The sequence below is a fragment of the Lontra canadensis genome, unplaced genomic scaffold (assembly GCF_010015895.1).
Source record: "Lontra canadensis isolate GAN:19392208 unplaced genomic scaffold, GSC_riverotter_1.0 scaffold24, whole genome shotgun sequence".
Taxonomy (NCBI): Eukaryota; Metazoa; Chordata; class Mammalia; order Carnivora; family Mustelidae; genus Lontra; species Lontra canadensis.
Window position 1 is genome coordinate 15873484 of NW_022631018.1, and position 22701 is coordinate 15896184.

General features: G+C 43.5%; 1 protein-coding gene across 6 annotated transcripts in view; it reads left to right on the forward strand.

The window, feature by feature from the left end:
• The window catches only part of PLD5 (phospholipase D family member 5), a 375019-nt gene that overhangs the window by 173922 nt on the left and 178396 nt on the right, over positions 1-22701 (forward strand). For 4 of the 6 annotated variants that reach the window (XM_032862919.1, XM_032862918.1, XM_032862920.1 and 1 more), the window contains one exon: positions 14968-15136. In XM_032862919.1, coding sequence (XP_032718810.1) covers positions 14968-15136 — 169 coding nt within the window. Of the gene's footprint in view, positions 1-14967; positions 15137-20448; positions 20483-22701 lie in introns of those variants that run through there. The other 2 variants (XM_032862923.1, XM_032862922.1) reach the window with 2 other exon arrangements.

Genomic DNA, 22701 nt, shown 5'->3' on the forward strand with positions numbered 1-22701 from the left:
AAGAATGATTGACCATAAAACCGTGGGTTTATTTTAGGTCTTTCTATTTTGTTTCATTGATCTATGGTGACTGTCTTTGTGCCAGTATCATACTGTTTTGATTACTACAGCTTTGTAGTTTAACTTGAAATCTGGGATTATGATACCCCTGGCTTTGTTCTTCTTTCTCAAGAGTGGTTTGGCTATTCAGGATCCTTTGTGGTTTCATATAAGTTTTAGCATTATTCGTTCTGGTTCTGTGAAAAATGCTATTGGTATTTTTTTTTAAAGATTTTATTTATTTATTTGACAGAGAGAGATCACAAGTAGGCAGAGAGGCAGGCAGAGAGAGAGAGGAAGGGAAGCAGGCGCCCTGCTGGGCAGAGAGCCCGACACGGAGCTCGATCCCAGGACTCCGGGATCATGACCTGAGCCGAAGGCAGAGGCTTTAACCCACTGAGCCACCCAGGCGCCCCTGCTATTGGTATTTTGATAAGGATTACATTACATTTGTTCATTGCTTTGGGTAGTACAGACATTTTAACAACATTTTTTCTTCTAATCCATGAGCATGGAATGTCTCTTCATTTCTTTGTGTTGTCTTCAATTTCTTTCTTCAGTGTTTTATGGTTTTGAGAGTATAGGTCTTTCACTTTCTTGGTTGTGGTATTTTATTATTTTTTGTACAATTGTAAATGGGGTTTCTCTTGTTTTCTCTCTGCTTCTTCATTATTAGTGTACAGAAATGCAACAGATTTCTGTACTTTGATTCTGTATCCTGCAACCTTACTGATTTCACATATCAGTTTTAGTAGTTTTTTTGATGGATTCTTTCAGGTTTTCTACATATAGCATATGTCATCTGAAAAGAGTGAAAGTTTTACTTCTTCCTTACAATTTGGGTGCTTTTATTCCTTTTTCTTGTCTAATTGCTTTGGCAAGGACTTCCAGTACTATGTTGAATAAATGAGAATGGACATCTTGTTTTCTTCCTGACATTATGCAAAAAGCTCTTCTTTTTCCTGACATTATGCAAAAAACCTCACTACTGAGGATGATGTTTGCTGTGGGTTCTTCATATATGACATTTATTATGTTGAGATATGTTCCCTCTAAACCTCCTTTGTTGAGGGTTTTTATCATGAGTGGATGTTGTACTTTGTCAAATATTTTTCTCTGCCTATCCAAATGATCATATTGTTTTTCCCCTTTCTTTTATTGATGTGGTGTATCACATCAATTGATTTGTGCATACCGAACCACACTTGTACCCTGGGAAAAAATCCCGCTTGATCATGGTGAATGTTTTTTTTTAATGTATTGTTGAATTTGGTTTGCTAATATTTTGTTGAGGATTTGCATCTATGTTCATCAGAGATATTAATCTATAGTTCTCCATTTTGTGGTGTCTTTATCTGGTTTTGGTATCAGCGTAATGCTTATCTCGTAGAATGAATTTGGAAGTTTTCCTTCCTCCTCTACTTTTTGAATAGTTTGAGAAGAATAAGTAACTCTTCTTTAAATGTTTGGTAGGATTCACCTCTGAAGCTCTCTCATCCTGGATGTTGGTTTGTTGGGAATTTTTTGATTACTGATTTAAATCATTTCAGGTAAGTGGTCTGTTCAAATTTTTTATTTCCTTCTGATTCAGTTTTGGAAGGTTATATGTTTTTAGAAATTTATCCATTCTATATTGTCCAATTTTGGGGGCATATAATATTTCATAATATTCTCTTATAATTTTTTGTGTTCTTTGGTGTTGGTTGTTTCTACTTATTCATTTCTGATTTTGTTTATTTGAGTTCTCTCTCTCTCTCTTATTTTTGAAGAGTCTGGTTGAAGAGTTTACCAATTATGTTGTTCTTTTCAAAAAACCAGCTTCTGTTTTCACTGATCTATTCTATTGTTTTTGTAATTTCTGTTTCATTTATTTCTGCTCTAATCTTTATTACGTGCACCCCCCCCCACGCCCCCATCTGCCGGTTTGGAGTTTTGTTTGTTCTTCTTGCTCCTTTAGGTATAAGGTTAGGTTGTTTGAGATTTGTCTTGCTTCTTGAGGTAGGCCTGCATTACTATAAACTTCCCTTTTAGGAGTACTTTTGCTACATCTCAAAGGTTTTGGGCCATTGTGTTTTTATTTTCATTTTCTCCATCTTTTTTTTTTTTTTTTTTACTTCTTTGATTTCTTGGTTGACCCATTCATTGTTTAGTAATATGTTATTTAACCTCCATGTGTTTGTGTTCTTCCCAGATTTTTTCTTGTGTTTGATTTCAGGTTTCATAGTGTTATGGTTAGAAAAGGTACATGGTACGACTTCAGTCTTTCTGAATTTGTGGAGACTTGTTTTGTGGCCTAACGTGCTCTGTCTTGTGGAATGTTCCATGTGTATTTTAAAAGAATGTGTTATTCTGTTGTTTTAGGATGGAATGTCCCAAATGTATCTGTTAAATCCATCTGTTCCAATGTGTCATTCAAAGCCACTGTTTCCTTGCTGATGTTCTGGTAGGATGATCTGTCTACTGATGTACATGGGGTTTTAAAGTCCCCTACTATTATTGTATCACTGTTGATTACTCTCTTTATGGTTGTTATTAACAGCTTTGTGTATTTGGACGCTCCCATGTTGAGTACATAAATGCTTAAAATTGTTATGTCTTCTTAGATGATTCCTTTTACTGTTACATAGAGTCCTTCTTTGTCTCTTGTTACAGTCTTTGCTTTAGGGGCGCCTGTGTGGCTCCGTGGGTTAAAGCCTCTGCTTTCTGCTCAGGTCATGATCCCAGAATCCTGGGATCAAACCCCACATCGGGCTCTCTGCTCAGCGGGGAGCCTGTTTCCCTTCCTCTCTCTCTGCCTGCCTCTCTGCCTACTTGTGATCTCTGTCTGTCAAATAAATTAAAAAAAAAATTAAAGTCTACTTTGTCCTCTATTAGTTTTGCCACCCTCACGTGGCATCTTTTGACATCTGTTTGCATGATAAATGATTCTCCATCCCTTCACTTTCAGTCTGCATGTGTCTGTGCGTGCAGCATGTAGCTCTTGTAGCCAGCATATAAATGGGTCTTGTTTTTTAAATCCATTCTGTTATCCGAAGTCTTTTGACTGGAGCTTTTAGTACATTTACATTTAAAGTAAGTATTGGTAGGTGCATACTTATTGCCATTTTGTTACTTGTTTTATAATTGTTTTTGTAGTTCTTCCCTATACCTTTCTTCTCTTGCTCTCTTCTGTCACCACAAGTGAACTGTCTTTAGTGTTATACTTGGATTTCTTTCTCATTAATTTTTACATATCTATTACTGATTTTTGATTTGTTGTTACCATCTTCTGTATATAGGAGTCTATAGTAAGGTGATGGTCATTTAAGTTTGACCCCATTCTTTACTCCTCTCCTCCCCATGTTTTAAGAATATTGTATCATAATTTCTATACTTTTATTTTGTGAGTTCCTTGACTGATTTTTATAGATATACTTATTTTTACTACTTTTTTATTTCCTGCTTTTCTTCCTCTTACTTATAGTTTTTTCTTTCCTCTCAGGGAGTCCCCTGTAACATTTCATGTAGGGCTGGTTTCATGGTCATGAATTCCTTTAACTTTTGTTTTTCTGGTAAACTCTAGCTCTGCTTCTGTTCTGAATGATAGCCTTGCTGGATAGAATATTTTTGGCTGCAGACTTTTTTCCTCTTAGCACTTTGAATATATCATGCCACTCTCTCCTTGCCTGCAAAGTTTCTGCTGAAAAATCAACTGATAATCTTTTGGGGTTTCCCTTGTATGTAAGTTTTCTTTTCTCTTGCTGCTTTTAAAATTCTCTGTCACTACTTTTTGCCATTTTAATTACTATGCGTCTTGGTATGGACTTCCTTTGATTTTATTGGGGAATCTCTGTGCCACTTAGGTCTGGATTTCTGTTTCCTTCTATAGATTCAGACAAATTTCCAGCTATTATTTTTTCAACTAAATTTTCTCTCTCTTCTCCTTCTGGGATCCTTAGAATGAGAATTTATTATGCTTGATGGTGTTGCAGAGTTTCCTATATCTGTTCCCATTTTGCATAGTTTTTTTCTCTATTCTCCATTACTCTGTCCTCCAGGTCGTTGATCCTTTCTTCTGCTTCCTCTAGTTTAGTATCTATTCCATCAAGTGTATTTTTAATTTCATTAATTGAGTTTTTAATTTCCGATTGATTCTGTTTTCTATCTTTTGTTAAGGGTCTCACTCATATCGTCCACTCTTCTCAAACCCTGTAAGTATCTTTATGAAAATTACTTTAAATTGTCTATCAGGCAGATGACTTATTCTGTTTTGTTTAGTTCTTTTGCTATAGTTTTGTCCCGATCTTTCATGTGGGACGTATTCCTCTGTCTCCTCATTTTGTCGAACTCTCTGTGTCTGTTTCTCTTTGTTAGGAAATTCAGCTATATCTCCTGCTCCTGAAAGTAGTGGCTTTATGAAGAAGGGGTCCTGTCATTCCGTTCAGTGCAATGTCCCCTGTTCACCAGAATCTGATGCTTCATGGGTGTCTCCTATGAGTGTTACACACACCCTACCCTTGAGACTGAGCTGCTTTTTTCTTCAATCCCGTTGTCTGCAATGGCTCTCTCTGCCTTTTGTGGGCAGGGTTTGTTCCCTGTGGCCTTAGTGGGCCAGTCAGGGGTCCCTTGGGCTCAAGTTGAGTCAGATCAGATATTCGCCAGAGATCCAGTAGCCCTGAACTACAGGGCACTTTCCTTGTGTTGTCCCCTGAGAAGCTTTTGTTGGAGGACCACAGTGTGACTGATGTGTGTGACTCTCTTTCCCTGTCCCCAGGGAAGGAGTCACTTTAGAGTGGTGCTAGCCCCAGTGGGGGCTTCTTGCACACTACCAGACTTGTGGCACCACCTTAGATAGGCTCTGGCCAAGAGCATATTGGATGGGGAGGATCCACAAGGTGCATGGGTTGGGAGGTGCCGTGTTAGCAGATTTTGCTCTGGTTCCCTGGGGGAGGGGATCTGCAGTGCTGGGCAGGCCTGTCTGGATGGGGTGGAGCTGCCAAATCTTGGGGGTTGGGGCATAGTGTAAGCAAGTTAGGTATCGAGCATGGGGGCTGTGCTGGTTCCTGCAGGTGACTGTGTGTTTATACCATGTGGGGGAGGCAGATACATGGTGCCTGCCAGGCCCTTTGTTCCTGGAGAGGTCTCCCAAGGATCCTGTCTCTCCAGCACATACTTTGAGATTAATAAACAAATCTCCCTCCCATATACCCCATATGTTTTTCAAACCATTGCTTCTCTGTGGGGCTGGGGTTTTTTGGCTGTCTCTTTAAGGGTGGGGACTCAGCTTCCTCTCATCCTCCTGGCTCTCCCCAAATCAAGCCAGCTGGATTATTAAAGTTCCAGGTTTGAAGACCTGATGGTTGTAAGAACTCAAGGAATTCAGCTCCTCTGATTTTCAGAGCCAAATGTTTATAAGGATTTGTCTTCCCCTGCAGGCTCCCTGACTGAGGGTCTGTTGCTCACCCCATCTGCACCTGCAGGTCCCTCCCTCCCACAGATGGTCCTGCTGTCCGTTTAGCTCCCCACTGCGTCTCTGTCCTTCTTACCCTCTTCCATGTGGTCTCTTCTCGCCTTTAGTTGTGGAATTCATTCTGGCAGTTTTCGGCTTATTTTCTGGGTTATTTACACTGATAGGAGTGGTATCTTGTATTCACGGGACAAGGTGAGCTTAGGGTCCTCCTGCTCCATCATCTTCCCCAAAAGTCCTCTCGCTTTCTTTTTTTACCTTCATCCTTCCTGTGCTTCTTTCCCCCTTTATTCTTTTTTCCTTTCTGGGCCCGAATCTGGAAATAGTGAACCAAGGAAAATGTGCCTTCCTGTCACTAGATTGTCTGGTCTAGGTGGACTGACAGGGTGGAGTGTAAAACAAGGAGGGGGCGTGGGGAAGCTGTCACTCCTATCTTCCCCTCTTCTCTGGACAAGATTGGGACTGGGACCCAAACTGACATTCTCCTCTAGGGTGGCGGCCTCTGTTGTCTGATGTGAGTCTACTTCCACCCTCACCCCGCCAGAGACCCAGGGTGTGCTGTGCAAACCTTCTGGGATAAGCCCAGTACCTAATCTGGTGTGAAATGCACATGAGCTCAGGCATACCTGAATTTACATCCCAGCTCTCTAGCATTCCATCTAGCCAGATGACACCTGGCTAGAACCTCCCTTGTTCACTGATGGTGATGTGTAAGGTTAAGTGTGAAAGTACTTGTGAACTGTGATATGCAGACAAAGAATAATTGCTACAATTATAATTCTTCCTCTACTGCCCTATTACCTCTCTCTTTTAGAGGGAGAAAGCTTTAGTTGCTCTTCACTTAATACCGCTATAGGCCTGGAATTAATGAGGCTGTCATCAGAACTTTCTAGATTTATGGAAACAGGGATCTGCTGTTGCCTACTCAAACTCACTATCGTGTTCTCTGCTGCTATTTCTTCAGAAGTCAATTTAAAGGTTAATGCGAATGAAATATTTAGTGACAAAAAATATGGAAGTATTCAAAAACTGAAAGAGACCTCAAAAAACACAGGAGAGAATTCACAGGAGCCTCTACTGGCAGTACTTGCAACAGTGTGAGCAGCACAAGGAATAATGACAGAATAGAGAACTATACTTTAAATTAAAAAGTGAATCCATGAGTCCACACTAATGAAACATTAAAAAAACATTTTTTAAAGGGTGATAGGAGAAGGAAAAGCTTTTCCTGGCAGAATAACACCAAATAATAAATAGAGCATTGATGATAGAAAATTGTCAACAAGATCGGTTCAGTCAAGAATCAGAAGTGGATGGATGGCAGATCAGTGAGTGAAATGTTGGGTGATAGGATATTTTCAGGTTCCTCTGTAACATTTACTTATTACTTATAGAGGGAAGAAAGGTAGTGTTTTTTGGAGAAATCTGGCAAACACTTCCTTCCCCAAGGGACGAAACTTAGCATCTCCAGTAGAGAGACAACCCGGTATCAGTGTCGCCTCTTACGATGCACTTGGAAGGACATGTTACGTAGGTAGTGTTCCTGCCAAAAATATTTAACCTAAAGCTAATCATGAGGCAACAGTCAAGGAAATAAAATACAGGTGTATTTAGCAAAATAACAGGCTTGGGCTCTTCTAAATTAGCAACCTTAAGGAAAACAAGCAAAACTAAAAAAAAAAAAACAAAAAAGGCTAAGGAATTCTCCTAGGCTCAAGAGACCTGACAGCTAAATGCACTGAGTGAACATTATTAAATGGATCTTGGATCCTTAAAAAAAAAAAAAAAAAGGAATAAAAAAGGAAAGAAAGAAAAGAAACTGGGATAAAGGACCTTATTGGGACACCTGAGAAAATTTGAATATTGGTAATAGCTGTGTATCAATGTTAAATTTCCTGTGCGATCATTGTTTTCATTAATTTAAAAACATGGCTTCCTTGTTAGAAATACACGCTGCAGATTCAGAGATAAATTATCCTGATGTCTACAGCTTATTCTCAAATGGTTTTCTAAAATGTATGCGTGTGTGTGTGTGTGTGTAATATTACCTATATATACGTAACTTTTTTGCAATGAATATATTCAGTCACTCCGTACTCTTCTAGCAACTTTTCTGTGGATTTGAGATTTTTTTCAGAATAAAAAGTTGGCCTAAAATTATTAAAACAATTAACAATTACTTTACAGATTACTTTAATATTCAACAGTGTTAATCCCTATGCCGGATCAAGAATTATCAGGACGCTGTTAGCCTGCCAGACCTCACTAATGTTTTTACTGCTATCTTTCACAAGTAAACTCACCACGACCCAAATTCTTGGAAAAAAAATGAAACCTATGTCTCAGCCTGCATTAGAGCAGACTGACAGAGGTCCGTATCAATTATTTTCATGTCCAGAGGTGGCCATCGATGCCAGACACCCTACTGTCTTTGGGAAGGTCAACTTCTGCCTTGTCTGTCCTGGGCTTTACTTACAGCCAGGTGACCCTAAATGAGGGAACAAAATCTGCATCCTTTTACTTTGAGTCCCCATCTAATTGTATTGATGAACAAAGGCTCTCTATTCAGTTTCATCAATTAACGCCATCAGAAAGCTAACAGGTATGCAGTGAAAGTCACGGAATTGACCAGCCATGCCCCTATGTATATAATCAAGTCCTACTAAGAGCTCCATTGCAGCAGGCAATGAAAATAGATTCACTCTGAAAATGTCACATAGGTCCTAGTTTACAAGCCTCCTTGGAGCCAATATATGTAGACTCTTCCTAATTACTGTGTTTTATCAGTTTGAGAACCTCAAGAAATTTTTAATTAATTAAATAAGTTTTCAGACTATCAGTTACTTGAAAAAATATCTTTAATTTAGTGCTTCCTATGAAGCCAGCTCTGAGAAAAGCACTTGACAGAGATCATCTCCTGTAATCCTCATAGTAACTTTTTTTTTCAAAAATGGAAACCGATTTGAAGAGGTTAATCATTTGTCTAACGTCACACAGCTAATAACGGGCAGAGCTGGATTTTGTCTACCTTATAATGAATCCTTTCCCCTTAAATATTTCTCTGTAATATTTCCAAAATCAAGGGTGAAAATGTATTTATAAACATCCTTTCATTTGCTAGCATACACACACCATGTTTTAAAACTTGCAAAGGCAGGGACTATATTTTTTAGTAGCTTAGTGGAGGGAAACTGTAGGTAGTTCTTTAAGAAAGTAAAATATGTTTCTGGATCGAAAGAGAAATTTTGATGATTGCATTAAGTTTGGAGAATACATCCATACTATTAATAAGAACATCTAGAGTTCTATTTTAAAATCTATTAACAATGTAAAATGCACTTTTGAAAATGTGTTTATTCTACTCGAGCTCCCTGGACTCACAGTTCAAATCATTTGTAGTTTATCTCAAAGTACCATAAAAAGAGGCACAAAAAGGTTTTTGCTGGGTTGTGTCTTTGTATATTCAACTTTCCCCCTTGTTGTTAGGCGTCAAGAACCCCGTTACAGCCTTTAGGCATAGTTCTGTTACAGAGGGTGAAAGCAGGCATTCCAGGGATTTGCCCAGAGGTGAATTTTAATGAGGTCTGCCTCCTTGTCGCCTTGCTTGCCAAGGAGGAGGATGGGAGGGCTGTCAGTGCACAGAAATGAATTCTGTATGTGTGCTAATTAGATCAAGGCCCTGGAGAATAGCCAGCTGTTGGCCATTAAAGGGAATAAAATGATAGGCCGCAGAAAGTAGTCCTTTTAAAGCCGATTTCTGGAGGCGGCTTCTAGCCGGGCGTGGGAGACCAATGCTGTGTCACAGAGGAACCATCACGGTCCCCAGGTCTTGTGGAGGGGAGAAGTGAGGAGGTGAGCAGGGTCCTTGTGCAGTGGCTTTCCCTGGAATTTGTTACCCATGCACCAGTGTGTCTGCAGACCTGGGCTGGTGTCTCTATTTTTATTCTTAGTATGAAATTGTAGTTGACTTTGATAGTAAGAAACAAATAATGATGATACATTTGGGTTTCCTTGGCTTCTAGGCCATTTTCCTCCTCCTCCCCTCAGTCTTTCCAGGCCTTTCTTCTGTCTTCCTCCCTTGGCCCACTTTCTCTACCAGGCGCAAGTGATCAGAGGTTTCTCGTAACTGGCTTTGTCCCAATTCTCTTCTCTTGGAAATCTCTCTTGGTAATCCTACCCACTTCGAAGGCTTGAGTAACGGGGGAAATATCTTATTAGAGGAAAGAGTAGATGATGCACGTCGGCCAAGGAAAATGAGAGGGTGAAGAAGAACAAAGGCTTTTCCTGGGGGATCTCAGGATTTCAGAGATTCTGGAGGAATCCAGAAAAGTATCATGACCATGTGGGGAAAGCAAGAGGTTTTTATGAGAAAGAAGGAGGGATTAATTCCATTATTTAGATAAAAAAGAAAAAAAATGCCATTAATTTGGTGCTGACCCATTGAGCTGTTTTGGGTTCTTAGCTTATTAATGATTTTATTGGTACTTTCAAATGAATGTCCCTGACACATATTAATTAATTTCACTGTCCCTGTGTGATCCAAATGTCAGTTGCTCCATTGAAATTTTATGAGCAACCGTTCGTAAAACGGTTGCTGGCTATGGCTCATTTCAAGGGTTAGTTGGAGAGGTAAATGGAACTTTGCAATGGAATCTTCTTTTTTTTTTTTTAAGATTTTATTTATTTATTTGAGAGAGTGTGTGTGTGCACATGAGCAGCGGGGAGGAGCAGAGGGAGAGGGAGAAGCAGACTCCTGCTGAGCAGGGAGCCTGATGTAGGACTCCGTCCCAGAACCCTGAGATCATGACCTGAACTGAAGGCAGCTGCTTAACTGACTGAGCCACCCAGGCATCCCTAAACAGAGTCTCTTATGTGCAGAAATGTTATACAATCCCACATGCGTTTTCAGGCCGGGAAATGCTCTCTAACCCTTCCGTGCCACAGACCTTTGCGTTCAGGGGCAGCCTGATGAGGGTATAGGGCTCTGATGAACCCTGCTTTGAATAATGTTTTTATTTTTTAATTAATTAATGAATTTTTTAAAAGTTTTCTAAGTAATCCCCACACCCAACATAGGACTTGAACCTACAACCCTGAGATCAAGAGTCACCCGCTCTACCAACTCAGCCAGCCTGGTGCCCTGAACAGTGTTTTTAAATGCATGAATTAAACACATAGGATGGCAACCAATAACACTGAAATAAAGTTATCAAAATATTTTTGAAAAATCTGTGGAGGAGGAAGGTATATCGTGCACTACCTCTTCATGAAACAACGAGATCTGACAACCCCCAGAATTTCAAAGCAGTGCTGAGATGTCCGTGGCAGCCGTACTGTGGGCAGCTGATTGTCCCTGGGGACGGACTCCTAAGTGCTTCTAGTATTCCTGTGGGGTTTTGCCTGTCTTCGTAACTGGGGGGAATGTTGTATTTCAGTTAGAGAGCAAGGAGACTAAAGATCAGGCTCACAGAGTCCTGTGACTCTTATCCGTGGATCCAAGGGTAAGAACACCTGGTCTGAAGATTTCTAGAAGAGACTGGAAATCCTTGTTTGTCTGCCTGCCAGGTGCCGCAGGGTGTGCCTCGAGGAAAGGGATGGCGAAGAGCCAGTGACAGACAGGTGGGCACTTCCCCCACATCCTCATCCCATCTGTTCCGTTTGTCTGGGCTTCTTGGGTCTTCTCTTGTCTTCCTGAGCTTCCCTGTCGCCCTGAAGTGAAATCCAAACGAGTCGATTCTCTTTATCAGCAGCTATTCTGATTTGGTTTTGTTTGTTGGAGGGATTCTCTCTGGTTTGATTTCTAAATATAGTCTCTAGGGGCACCTGGGTGGCTCAGTCCGTTGAGCATCCGGATCTTGGCTGCTGCTGAGGTCATGATCTCAGGGTTCTGGGACTGAAACCCGCGGTGGGCTCCGCGCTTAGTGTGGAGTCCATTTGAGGAGTCTCTCCCTCTTCCTCTGCCCTTCCCCCTGCTCCTTCTCTCTCTAAAATAAATGGATGAACCTTTTAAAAAAACATATCATCTGGTTATAGAGGAGGCTGAAACTGCTCATTATCTGGGGGTTCTTTCCCTCATGCTTCAGTTAAAACAGATAATTGGGCTTTAAATGTGGATAGAGGTTAAAAATACCAAACATCAGCCTCTGTCAAAGGTTGTGAAGTAGACTTAAAAAAAAAAAATCCGGGACGCCTGGGTGGCTCAGTTGGTTAAGCAGCTGCCTTCGGCTCAGGTCATGATCCCAGCGTCCTGGGATCGAGTCCCACATCGGGCTCCTTGCTCGGCGGGGAGCCTGCTTCTCCCTCTGCCTCTGCCTGCCATTCTGTCTGCCTGTGCTCGCTCTCTCTCTCTCTGACAAATAAATAAAAAATCTTAAAAAAAAAGAATAAAAAAAAAAATCCCCTCCCTCCACCTTTTTTTTTTTTTTTTAAGATTTTATTTATTTATTTGACAGACAGAGATCACAGGTAGGCAGAGAGGCAGGCAGAGAGAGAGGGAAGCAGGCTCCCTGCTGAGCAGAGAGCCCGACGTGGGGCTCGATCCCAGGACCCCGAGATCATGACCCGAGCCGAAGGCAGAGGGTTTAACCCACTGAGCCACCCCCTCCACCTTTTTTAACCTCGTCTTTTCTTGGCTTCTCAAACGCTGAATCCTCCTGGACGTCTCTTGCTTTCCTGCCTCTGTGTTGGTCCCTTCTGAATCCCTGTCCGTTTCGCTCTCTACCAACGGAGAAATACTCCCCATGTTAGGCTTTGGGCTTTCTCTCTTCATTTTTTCCCCCTGATGATCTCTCCCGATCCTTGGTCTATTTGATCTGCCTCCTTCCCATGTTCCTTGTCCTTTTCAATGGATCCGCCCCACACCCCCATCCTTCCAGTTGTTCCGATTTCAGGGACACTCAGCAGAGATTCTTTGGTTACTTCCTGTGCCCTGAGCAATAGGTTAGGTTAGGTTAGGCACTAGGGCTACAATACTGAGCCAGTGCCTTCCTGCACCCCGCCATCTATCAGGGAAAGTCAGCCTTGAACAAGTAATTTCAAGAGGGAATAGGTTGGAGCGGGAATAGCCGGTCATGCAAGGCTTGGTCATAAGGGAGAACTAGCCTAGTTGGGGGGGTGGAGAGGGTGCGGGTAGGGAAGTCTCTCAGAAGAAGTAATATTTAAATCAGGACCGTGTTGGTTAGTGGAGACACAGCAGCATGGGGGTGGTGACTGGGAAGATCTGCGTGAAGTGTCTGGTGTGGCTTTGGTGTAAAGTTGAAAGAGGGCATTTGAGTTCAGTGAGGCTAAGAGGAGGCAGGACTGGACTGGTTGTAAACACTTGCCAACCATCTTCGGGGGCTGGGGTGGGCATCACCCTAGGGACACTGGGGTGTAAGGTTTGTAACCAATGTAAGGTTTACATTGTTAAATGATTACCCCGAGTACCGTATGGACCACAGTTGGGAGGGGCCAGAATCCGGTAAGGAGACCGTGGAAGATGGTTATGGTCGCCCCCTTAAGAGACCATGTGTCAACCCTACAGGAAAATCTCAGTCACCCTTGGCTCCTGCCTGTTCGTCCTTCACCTTTTCATCAAGCCCATCAAACACTGAATCTTTTCAGATTCGGTTCCTAAAACCGCATTGACTTCACGCCTCTTCTTATTCCCACTGACTGAATTCAGATTTCTCATTTACCTTCCTGAGGTGGCTCAGCCATGTCTACGCTCTACCGGCTTTTCACTTCCGGGTCTCCTTTTCCTTCTTCGGTGGCAGGCAGTGGGCCTGCAGGTGAACCCCGGGTGTACTCGGCTGCTCCCAAACGCACCAAAGAGAAGCCCAAGCTAGGGTGTGGGCTCTCCTGATGCCGTCTGTCCTTTCTGCCAAGACAAGCTCCTGTCCCTCCTGCCTCACCTCTCCTAGGCTCACCTCAGAAATATCCAAGGATCCAGTTTGGCAGGCTCCTTCCTCTACCTAGACCTGTCCTCTCCAGCTCATCTACAGACACATTTCAAGTCCCTCCTCCAATTTCCCATGCCCCCAAGCCTCAACCAGAATTAATCTCTCCTTCCTACCTGTGCACAGTCGTACTTTGGATGATGCATTATCTAATTAAACTTCCTACTCCTGTTTCACTGCTGCATAGAGCCTGCCTCCCGTTTGAATTATTATGTATGAGATAGGCTCGCTCTCCAGATTGTAAATTCCAGAGGACTAGGGATATTTGTCACAGTCATTTCCATGCTGCCTGACCTCTGCTTATCAGACCTCAACAAACGTTAAATTTGATTGCGGATGGCAGCGGGATGATTGGGAACCCCAAATCGTGGAAGTCTCCGGGTCACACACCCAACCCCATTCTAGTTGTGATAGTCATCAAATGCACAAGAACTAAAAAAAAATTTTTTTTTTTTTTCTAAGACTATTGCTTTTGTTTCTAAAATTGCTAAATGGGACAAGTCTCATTAGGAGAAACAGCTAACGGTTTTAGTGAGGAGTGCCAGGTTCCCTGTTGGAAGTTGAAATTCATTCTTTAGGAATTTCTTGAGCCCTGATTATGTTCCCATCACAGTGGAGGCATAGCCACGAATGAAACAGATCTCTATACTGGGAGCATTTACAGGTGTGCAGTTTTCCATCAAGAGTTGCAGGATAATTTCCATTTCTGAAATGGGGGGAAAAATAGTTCAGTCCTTTATTTAAATATTATGTGTCCCCTGGCTAACTCAGGAGTGAAAACCACACTGTCTTCACCTGCATACTGACCAGAAACAGGACAGTGGATGTATTGTTAATATGCACGAGAGTATCAAAGGACAAAACACATTTATTGGGACGCTTTTGTTGTATCTTATTTAAGTTTTGATTATTGTGATTATTTTATCCATTCCTTATCACCCACTTTGTTAAAATCCTCCCACAGGCAGGTTTTGAATGTTTCCTCATATCATTTTATGCTTTGGGGCTGGGAAGCATCAGTAGATACTAAGCAATAATAATAGTATGTATTATTTTTATTTTCCAGTAGTAAAAACTCATAATATTTCAGTTTCAAAATTAGTTCTATATACGCCCAACCTTGTCCTAGAAATGAGGTATGCGAAATGTAACTTATGGCCGAAAGTAGCTCGCAGAAGTGCTCTTGTATGTAAGAATTGCATGGCTATAGGAAAAAAAGGAATATATTACTAGAGGAAGTTGCTTGTGTAGGAAGCTCTGAATTTTTTTCAAAGCTAGTCAGAAACTGGACTTTAGGACATATGCAGTGATTTTCTGAAATATGAGCAAAACCTGGAGAAAACCAGAGCATCTAAATCCTCACAGTTGGGAAGTTTAGCAGAGGGGACATGTAGGAGGCCTCTGGCAGAAAATGTAAATAATGAGGAACGTGTCTATTCGAAAAAAGTAGAGTATGTTCCAGATGTCTCTGTATGCATGTATAAAGATCTGTGGCTTCAAATTTGACTAGATTTTGTTTGTTTGTTTTTCAAAATCTTTTCTAAGAATTGCCCTGGTGGAAAATATTCCTGAAGGCCTTAACTATTCAGAAAATGCACCATTTCACTTATCACTTTTCCAAGGCTGGATGAACTTACTCAACATGGCCCAAAAGTCTGTTGACATAGTGTCTTCCCATTGGGATCTCAACCACAGTCATCCATCAGCATGTCAGGTAAGCTGCATCCTCTCTGTGTGTGATGATTTTACTTACGTGCATCTCCCGCGCCTTCCTGTTTCTTGCCTTCACTTCTCCAGTTCAAGGTCTCTTTTTCAGTCTACCTCCCCCACCCACGGTACCCGTACATCATCGCGTTCATGTGTATGTGCCTTCGTTGATCACGTGTCTGCTCAGCTCCTGCTAGAACACCAGGTTTTCAAGGGCAAACTCATGTTTCGTCTGTGCATACTCTAGGCTCTCTGTTGGTTTGGATCATTGTAGGGGACGCTGTTCACACCATGGTATCCGTTGACAGCACGCCCGGAATTCTGCTTTGCTCCATCTGCATGCTCATGGCATGAACCCCATGCCTGCTTGCCGAGGCATTTATGTGGTTAATATTTCACCTGGAGGACCCAGAGCCAACTTTTTTTTTTTTTTAATAGTGGAATCGAACTTCCCATTATACTTGTATATTCTTGGCTCTGTCCCATTTGAGTGAAGAGAGAGAAATGTGTTAATTCCAAGAACAGCCTTGAGAAGTCTGCTGAAATGATCTAAATGATTTCTGAAAGAAGTGTCCTGGAGATAGGAAAGGGATCCTGGTTCTCTTTAGCAGTTTTTTGTTTGGTTTCTTGTAATTTGTGCTGGTATGATCACAAGAACGTTAAGCTACCCAGGCTCTTCTACCCAAGTTTTCCAGCACTGGTCTGCACATACATGTCCTGTCTGGGTCACGGAGAAAATCAGTTCTGTCACCGTATATAAAATGTGTTGGCACTAAGCCTATAATCACTACCTCATTGGTGCTTTCAAACCTTTCATTCAGTTGTACTATTTTAAAATCAAAGGAAATTAGAAAATAGGTTTTAAAAAAAAAACACCAAAACTCACAAAGGCCATACTGAAGAAGAAAATAAATTTACTAATTGTGTTCTGCACTTTTCTCCCTTCCCTGTTTATGCAGGTAGGTCAGGTGTTTGCTGCTGCATAGATCATTCCAAAATGTAGTGGGATCATGATTCTGGGTGGCGTTCAGCAGAGAGAACTCATCTTGGATCCACATCGTGCTGTTTGGGGCAGGATGGAAGGTCTGGGGGCCACCCGGACCTCTCTCTGCATATGTCTCTCATCATTCCATAAGCAAGCCTGAACTTGGGGTGCTTTAAGGGAGTGGTTATATTGTAAAAGGCCCAAAGCAGAAAGTATGAGGCCTTTTAAGATGTGGGCTCTGGGATCACAGCTGCTTCTATCCCATTCTATTGCTCGAAACAGGTCATGATTCAAGGTGGGAGGAGTAGCATCTATACAGGAGTAAGAAGAGTTGCTGGAAGGCCTCTTTGGAAATTATATGCCATAGTCCACTCTGGCCATCGCAATCCAGATCTCTTCCACTTACTAAATGCAATCCTCACCGCCCTCCCCCATTACAGCAAAGGCTCAAAGTTCAGGGACTCCTCCTCTGCACCAGGTCTGAATCGGGTTGAGCCTCCTCGTAGGGGCTTTTCTTGATTTAGAAACCTGTGAATTAGAAGACAAGTCCTATGTCTCCCAACACACACACCTCTAACACACACAGACCTCTAACGGGGAGGCAGGTTAAGATAACCATAGTACACACTTTGGTTTAAGTGGTGGGGGTGGGGATGGAGAGCACAGACCAGTCCTGAGCCCATAGCAGTTTTGAAATCCAGCCCAGCCCAGCACGCCAGGATTCCAAGCTCAGAGAACTGGGAATGCTGCTGGTCTAGGATCTAGTTCTGCTCCCTGGGGGTGCTTTCCTAATCTGTGAAGCTCTTTGCTCCCCTCTGTGTTGTTCTTTCTTTTCCATAAGAAATAGCCCGTGTTTGCTTCTGACTGTCTTAGCTGGCTTCCTGCTGGTAGAAACTGAGGCCCCAGAGGACCTCTGTTCATTTTAAAGCAGCTCTGTCCTTTTTTTTTTTTTTTTTAAACAAAATGGTACAATCCCTTCAGCCTTTGTAGACTTAATTTGTATCCAGTCATAAACCACTCTGGTAGCAAAAACCCTGACCCCAAACTCTTGGCAGTGGGTGTCCTCTGCTTTGGACTGTGATTCAGGATGCTTTAGGACCTGCCCCTTATAAAGTTTCTGGGAGCTCTTCATCTGGCCAAGGGGGCCTGTGAACCACCCACCATTTTCAGTCTTTCTGAAACCTTGACAAAGAATCTTTCTGCCACCACTGTCATTTTGTCTTTACCCTGAGGCTCTTTCTTCCTTGGAGAGTATTTTGTTGAATCGGGAGAGTCTTCTAGATTCTCGACATTTTCTCATACTTCTGCATGAAAACAGAACAGTGCTTCTTACCATAGACCACTAACACTTTGATAACCTGCCTGAACAATCCTCTTAGCCAGGTCCCCAAACCCATTAGACACCCTTGCTGTTTTCTGCTTTAGAGCAGGTGGCAATGTTGCCAGGTAGTCCACTCTCACTCCCTCGAGGCTCCAGATCCATTTCTTTCCTGTTCCTCCAGCCTTGAGTGGGAATGAGATTCCAGCATCCACAATCACCCAATCCCAAAGACTGTGTCATGTGGCTTATGTTTTTGCTACACTAGATATGTTTCCTTAATCCGCTGTGGCAAGACGAGCAACTCCAAAACTTACCGAGTATTATTTCTTATGATTCCGTGAGCAGGACACACAGTTTGTGCCCCAGTAGGTATTGGCTGAGACCACTCATGCGGTTGTGTTTGGCTGGGATAGTGGCTGAGTCTGGGCTGGCTCTCTGGGGACTGGCCAGCTCTCGTTCACCCCAAGTGGACACTCATCACTCAATAAGCTAACCCTGGCTTTCTAGCGGGCTGCTGGATCCCAAGAGGATAAGAGTGAAAACTGCAGGACCTCTGAATTCCTGGGCTCCTAGAATATGACTTTGGCCGCATTCTGTTAGCCAGAGCAAGTTCACAAGGTCAGCATCCCATGTCCAGGGGAGGGGCAAGAGAGTCTAGGAGAAGCACGCCAGTTCAGGAAAGGGAGATTGTTGGCAGCAAACTCAAAACAGTTTATCATCGCAGTTTTGATGGTGTAAGTGGGAGGTAGTTCAAGTTGTCTTTCCTTTGTCCGGGACAAGACCAGCTCATTCCACCGAATTTAGCAAGAACTGCAAGCTTTGGTTTGACTCACTGAACCGTGCCCTATGCTGGGGCCTAGACCTGCACAGGTGTCCATGCTGTGTGGACCCCAGGCTGTCAACCTCATGGGCATCCCTGAAGAGCTGTGGGGTGCCAAACACACAGGGGGAAGATTGGCATTTACTCTTGGACTTGGTGACCCAGTAGAACTCTTTTCTGAAATGCGGTGCCCCCGGAATGATGGATTTTTCTCCCCAGCTACAAAGTGATCTTTGCTAACAGGCTTTATTTTTCCCAGTGACTACTATTTCTCTCTGACTCTGCCCTCAATCTCGGTTCGCTTCCAGGATTTCTGTAATCAGTCTAGACTGGGAGTTGATGTAGCTTGGGGGTTCCCGGGGAACCTACAGTATTGCTCAGGGCAGCCATTAAATCCATTTGCAGGATTCAGGTTGATTCTGGGACTGAGTCAGTAAGCGAAGCATCTGGTAGTCCAAGCAGGTGGCTCTGGGGACTGCGGCATGGTAGTTCAAACCAGTGGAACAGGGGCGCTCACATGGCTTTACGGAGAAGTAGAGTCCCTGGATGAAGGGTATAGATGGACATCAGTCTCAAAAGCGACCTGAGGACTTCTGGCCTCTCCTTGCTTTTACCCTAATCCTTCAGGGGTGGGCCAAACTCTTGCCACTCAAAGTTTGGCCCTGGGACCAGAAGCATCTTTATTCCCTGGAACCTTATGAGAAATGCAGGATTCACCCCAGCCCCACCTGATTCAGGATCTCCATTTCAATGAGATCCCAAGCTGATTCCTATGCTCAGAAATGTCTGAAATGTTCTGAACTACCCCTTTTGGCCATAAGGCCAGCCAGCCCTCCTCGGCACTCACGCTATGGGGTAGAAGATGGGCCACAGAAAGGCTGGGTCCTAGTTCATGGTCAGAATTCTGTTCTGCCCAGGGAGCATGAATGAGGGTCTGGGTCTGCTTTGAATAACAGTGCCAGGTGTGACGCTGGGTGCGTCCTAGGTGCTCAGGAGATATTTGCCCAATACTCGAATGGATTGTGTCCAACAAAACAGAGCCAGACACTGGTTAACGTTCTAAGGACAGATTTGAAACGGGATGTATTTTCGCAAAAAGGAAGAGGGCCCGAGTGAACTGAACTTCAGAACTCAGATTTGTACACAGATGATGGAACATTTTTTTAGGGAGAATGAGGGAATGGGGTGGGGGACAGCAGGGGCTTAAACTGGACCAGGGAAGTAGAGGTTTATAAAAAGTGGGGAGGGGGGTTGGTCCATAGGAAGCCCATCTGGGGTTTGCTAACTGGTGCTTATCAAAGTTAGGTTCCTCGCCTCCCACCGAGACTGGGAGACAGAGGCCCTCTGGTCAGGTGTTGGCGGGAACAAACAGCAACTTCTTTTGGGCCTTTTTGAGCTTTCTGAAGTGGGCACCTTAAGGGGGCGGGGTCATCCTGGGGCGTGGCCTTGAGCTGTTAAAAACTGTTAGCATTTTGTTCAGGCCTTTTAAATGAGGGAGGGGAGGGACCTCTGGGCGGATGGATGAGATCCTTTGTGCTGAGAGCCCACAGTTTTTACAAAGCAAGGTCGAGCCCAGGGGAAGAAGAGGGCTCAGAGGGAGCCTGGCTGGAGTTCGGTCAAGAAGAGAATATCTGTAGGTCGCGTGGCTTCAGGTGGGCATTACTCTTGTGGAAAGAAGACTGCGCCTGGAAGCTTCGTTCGGGTCACTCCAACAACCTGCCTCCTGGCCACAATGGAATTTTTCAATTTACTGCCAATAACCTGGCTGTGATTGAGCTCACACCCACCCCTGCAGGAAGGAGCCCGGCTAGAACTGAGGTCTTCTGGTAGGGCCCTAGGGCTCTCTCCGAGGAGACGCCTCTTGGCTGCCCCTCGGACTTCTCGGACCTCTCACAGCACCCGGCGCCTTGCAGGTTCAAAGCAGTCGGTTTCTGCAGGTGCGAGTGTAATTGCCCGAGTCTGCACGAGGAGAGCTCCGCATGCGCAGACGAGGCGGGCTCCGCATGCGCAGACGAGGCGGGCTCCGCATGCGCAGACGGAAGGAGCGAGGGGCTTCACTTGCTCCCACGTTAAGTGGATTTAAACCCGCTGTGAGAGCGATCTGGGGGACAGTTCTTCCATCCCTGCGGCTTGTCCGTGCTGAGTACCATGGTGGGGGTTCTCTTCGTCCTCCAGTCTGGTCCGTTGTTGGCAGAGTGATGATGCTGTCTCCGCCTTCGAGCACCAGGTCTGGACTGTGGGCTTTAAGGTGGGGGATGGGCAAAGGAGGGGGAGGGGACTAAAGCTAGAGACTCGCAGTTATAAAATGAGGACGTCATGGGGGTATAGAGTACAGCGGCGGGACTATAGTCCGTAACATCGTAACAATTGCGTTGTGTGGTGAAGGATGGTTCTAGACTTACGGTATCTACTGTCCAATGTGTGAATTGTTGAAGCCCCACGTTGCACAGCTGAAGCGAATGTGATTCACCAACTCTACTTCCATTTTTTTAAAAAGCGAGGGGAAAACAACAGAAACCGAGAGGATACAAATTAGAATGTCTGCCCTGCCTGCCTCCGTCCCACAGAAGTGTTAGCATTTTATGTGGGCGCCAGGCTTCTAGAACTTACAAGCCCCACGGGGAAATTAGAGTCTACAAACAGGTTTGCGCTCTGGCGAGTCAGGCCAGCATTAGCTTTGAGACATAAAGTGTAAATGAAAGGGCGGTTCTTAGATTAATAACGTATTTGCAAGAATTCTATTCATGCCTTCATAGTATTTTACATGATCACATTTGACCCTGTCAAGGGCCAAATGATGAAAGCAAGCAATCAGGTGTTGCTGAGGTCCCTCTGTGCAGGCCCTGTTGAGAGTGTATGGGGTACAGCAGGGGACAAGATTGAGATCCCTTCCCTCATGGTGCTGTGATCCTAGCAGAGTTGAATCCGTTCCACTAGGATGAACGGGAAAATCTTTTTTTCTTTCTTTATTTTTTTTTTTGTATTTTAAAATTCTTATTTTTTTATTTTTTATTTTTTTTTATAAACATATAATGTATTATTAGCCCCAGGGGTAAAAGTACCCTCCCCAATGTCCATAACCCCACCACCCTCTCCCTACCCTTCCCCCCAGCAACCCTCAGTTTGTTTTGTGAGATTAAGAGTCACTTATGGTTTGTCTCCCTCCCGATCCCATCTTGTTTCATTTATTCTTTTCCTACCCCCAACCACCCCACGTTGCATCTCCCCTTCCTCATATCAGGGAGATATATGATAGTTGTCTTTCTCCAATTGACTTATTTCGCTAAGCATAATACCCTCTAGTTTCATCCACGTCATCGAAAATGGCAAGATTTCATTTCTTTTGATGGCTGCATAGTATTCCATTGTATATATATACACCACATCTTCTTTATCCATTCATCTGTTGATGGACATCTAGGTTCTTTCCATAGTTTGGCTATTGTAGGCATTGCTGCTATAAATGTTTGGGTACACGTGCCCCTTCGGATCACTACATTTGTATCTTTAGGGTAAATACCCAGTAGTGCGATTGCTGGGTCATAAGGTAGCTCTATTTTCAACTTTTTGAGGAACCTCCATGCTGTTTTCCAGAGTGGCTGCACCAGCTTGCATTCATTCCCACCAACAGTGTAGGAGGGTTCTCCTTTCTCCACATCCTCGCCAGCATCTGCCGTTACCTGATTGGTTAATTTTAGCCTTTTTGACTGCTGTGAGCTGGGATCTCATTGTGGTTTTGATTTGTATTTCCCTGATGCTGAGTGATGTGGAGCACTTTTTCATGTGTCTGTTGGCCGTCTGGATGTCTTCTTTGCAGAAATGTCTGTTCATGTCCTCTACCCATTTCTTGATTGGATTATTTGTTCTTTGGGTGTTGAGTTTGCTAAGCTCTTTATAGATTTTGTGAACGGGAAAATCTTAAAAGAAAAACGAATACATAAAAGTAAAGAGAGAGCAAGCAAGCCTGTAGAATAGAAATGGTTCTTTGAGCCTGATTAGCTCCATGTCCCATCTTCCTTCATGTCACCCTTGACCTCTAGAGCAGTGTTTGCAAAGGGACCCAGGAGAACTTGTCTAAGTACCACATGTCTTGGGTTTTTAAGATTATTTTGAAAGAAGCTGGTTCCCTTCTCTCCTCCCCTCCCTCCTGCCAGTGGAGGGTAATCTTGCAGAAGTCCAGAATGAGGCCAGGACCCAAGTCCTGAAAGCAGGTCCTTAACCACCAACTTGTTTCTCCAGGTGCAGTAAGGACCCCAGATTCTGTTACCTTTAGGTCACTAAGTTTTACCATTCCTAAAAAAAAGAAGGTACCAGCTGAATGCCCGTTTGATTTAAATTTTACCTGATCTTACCTTTCAAATGCAATAGGAGATTCAAGACTCTGGATTTAATATTTAACATTATTCTGCACAAAACAACAAAGGACCCAAATTTGTAATAAGTTCC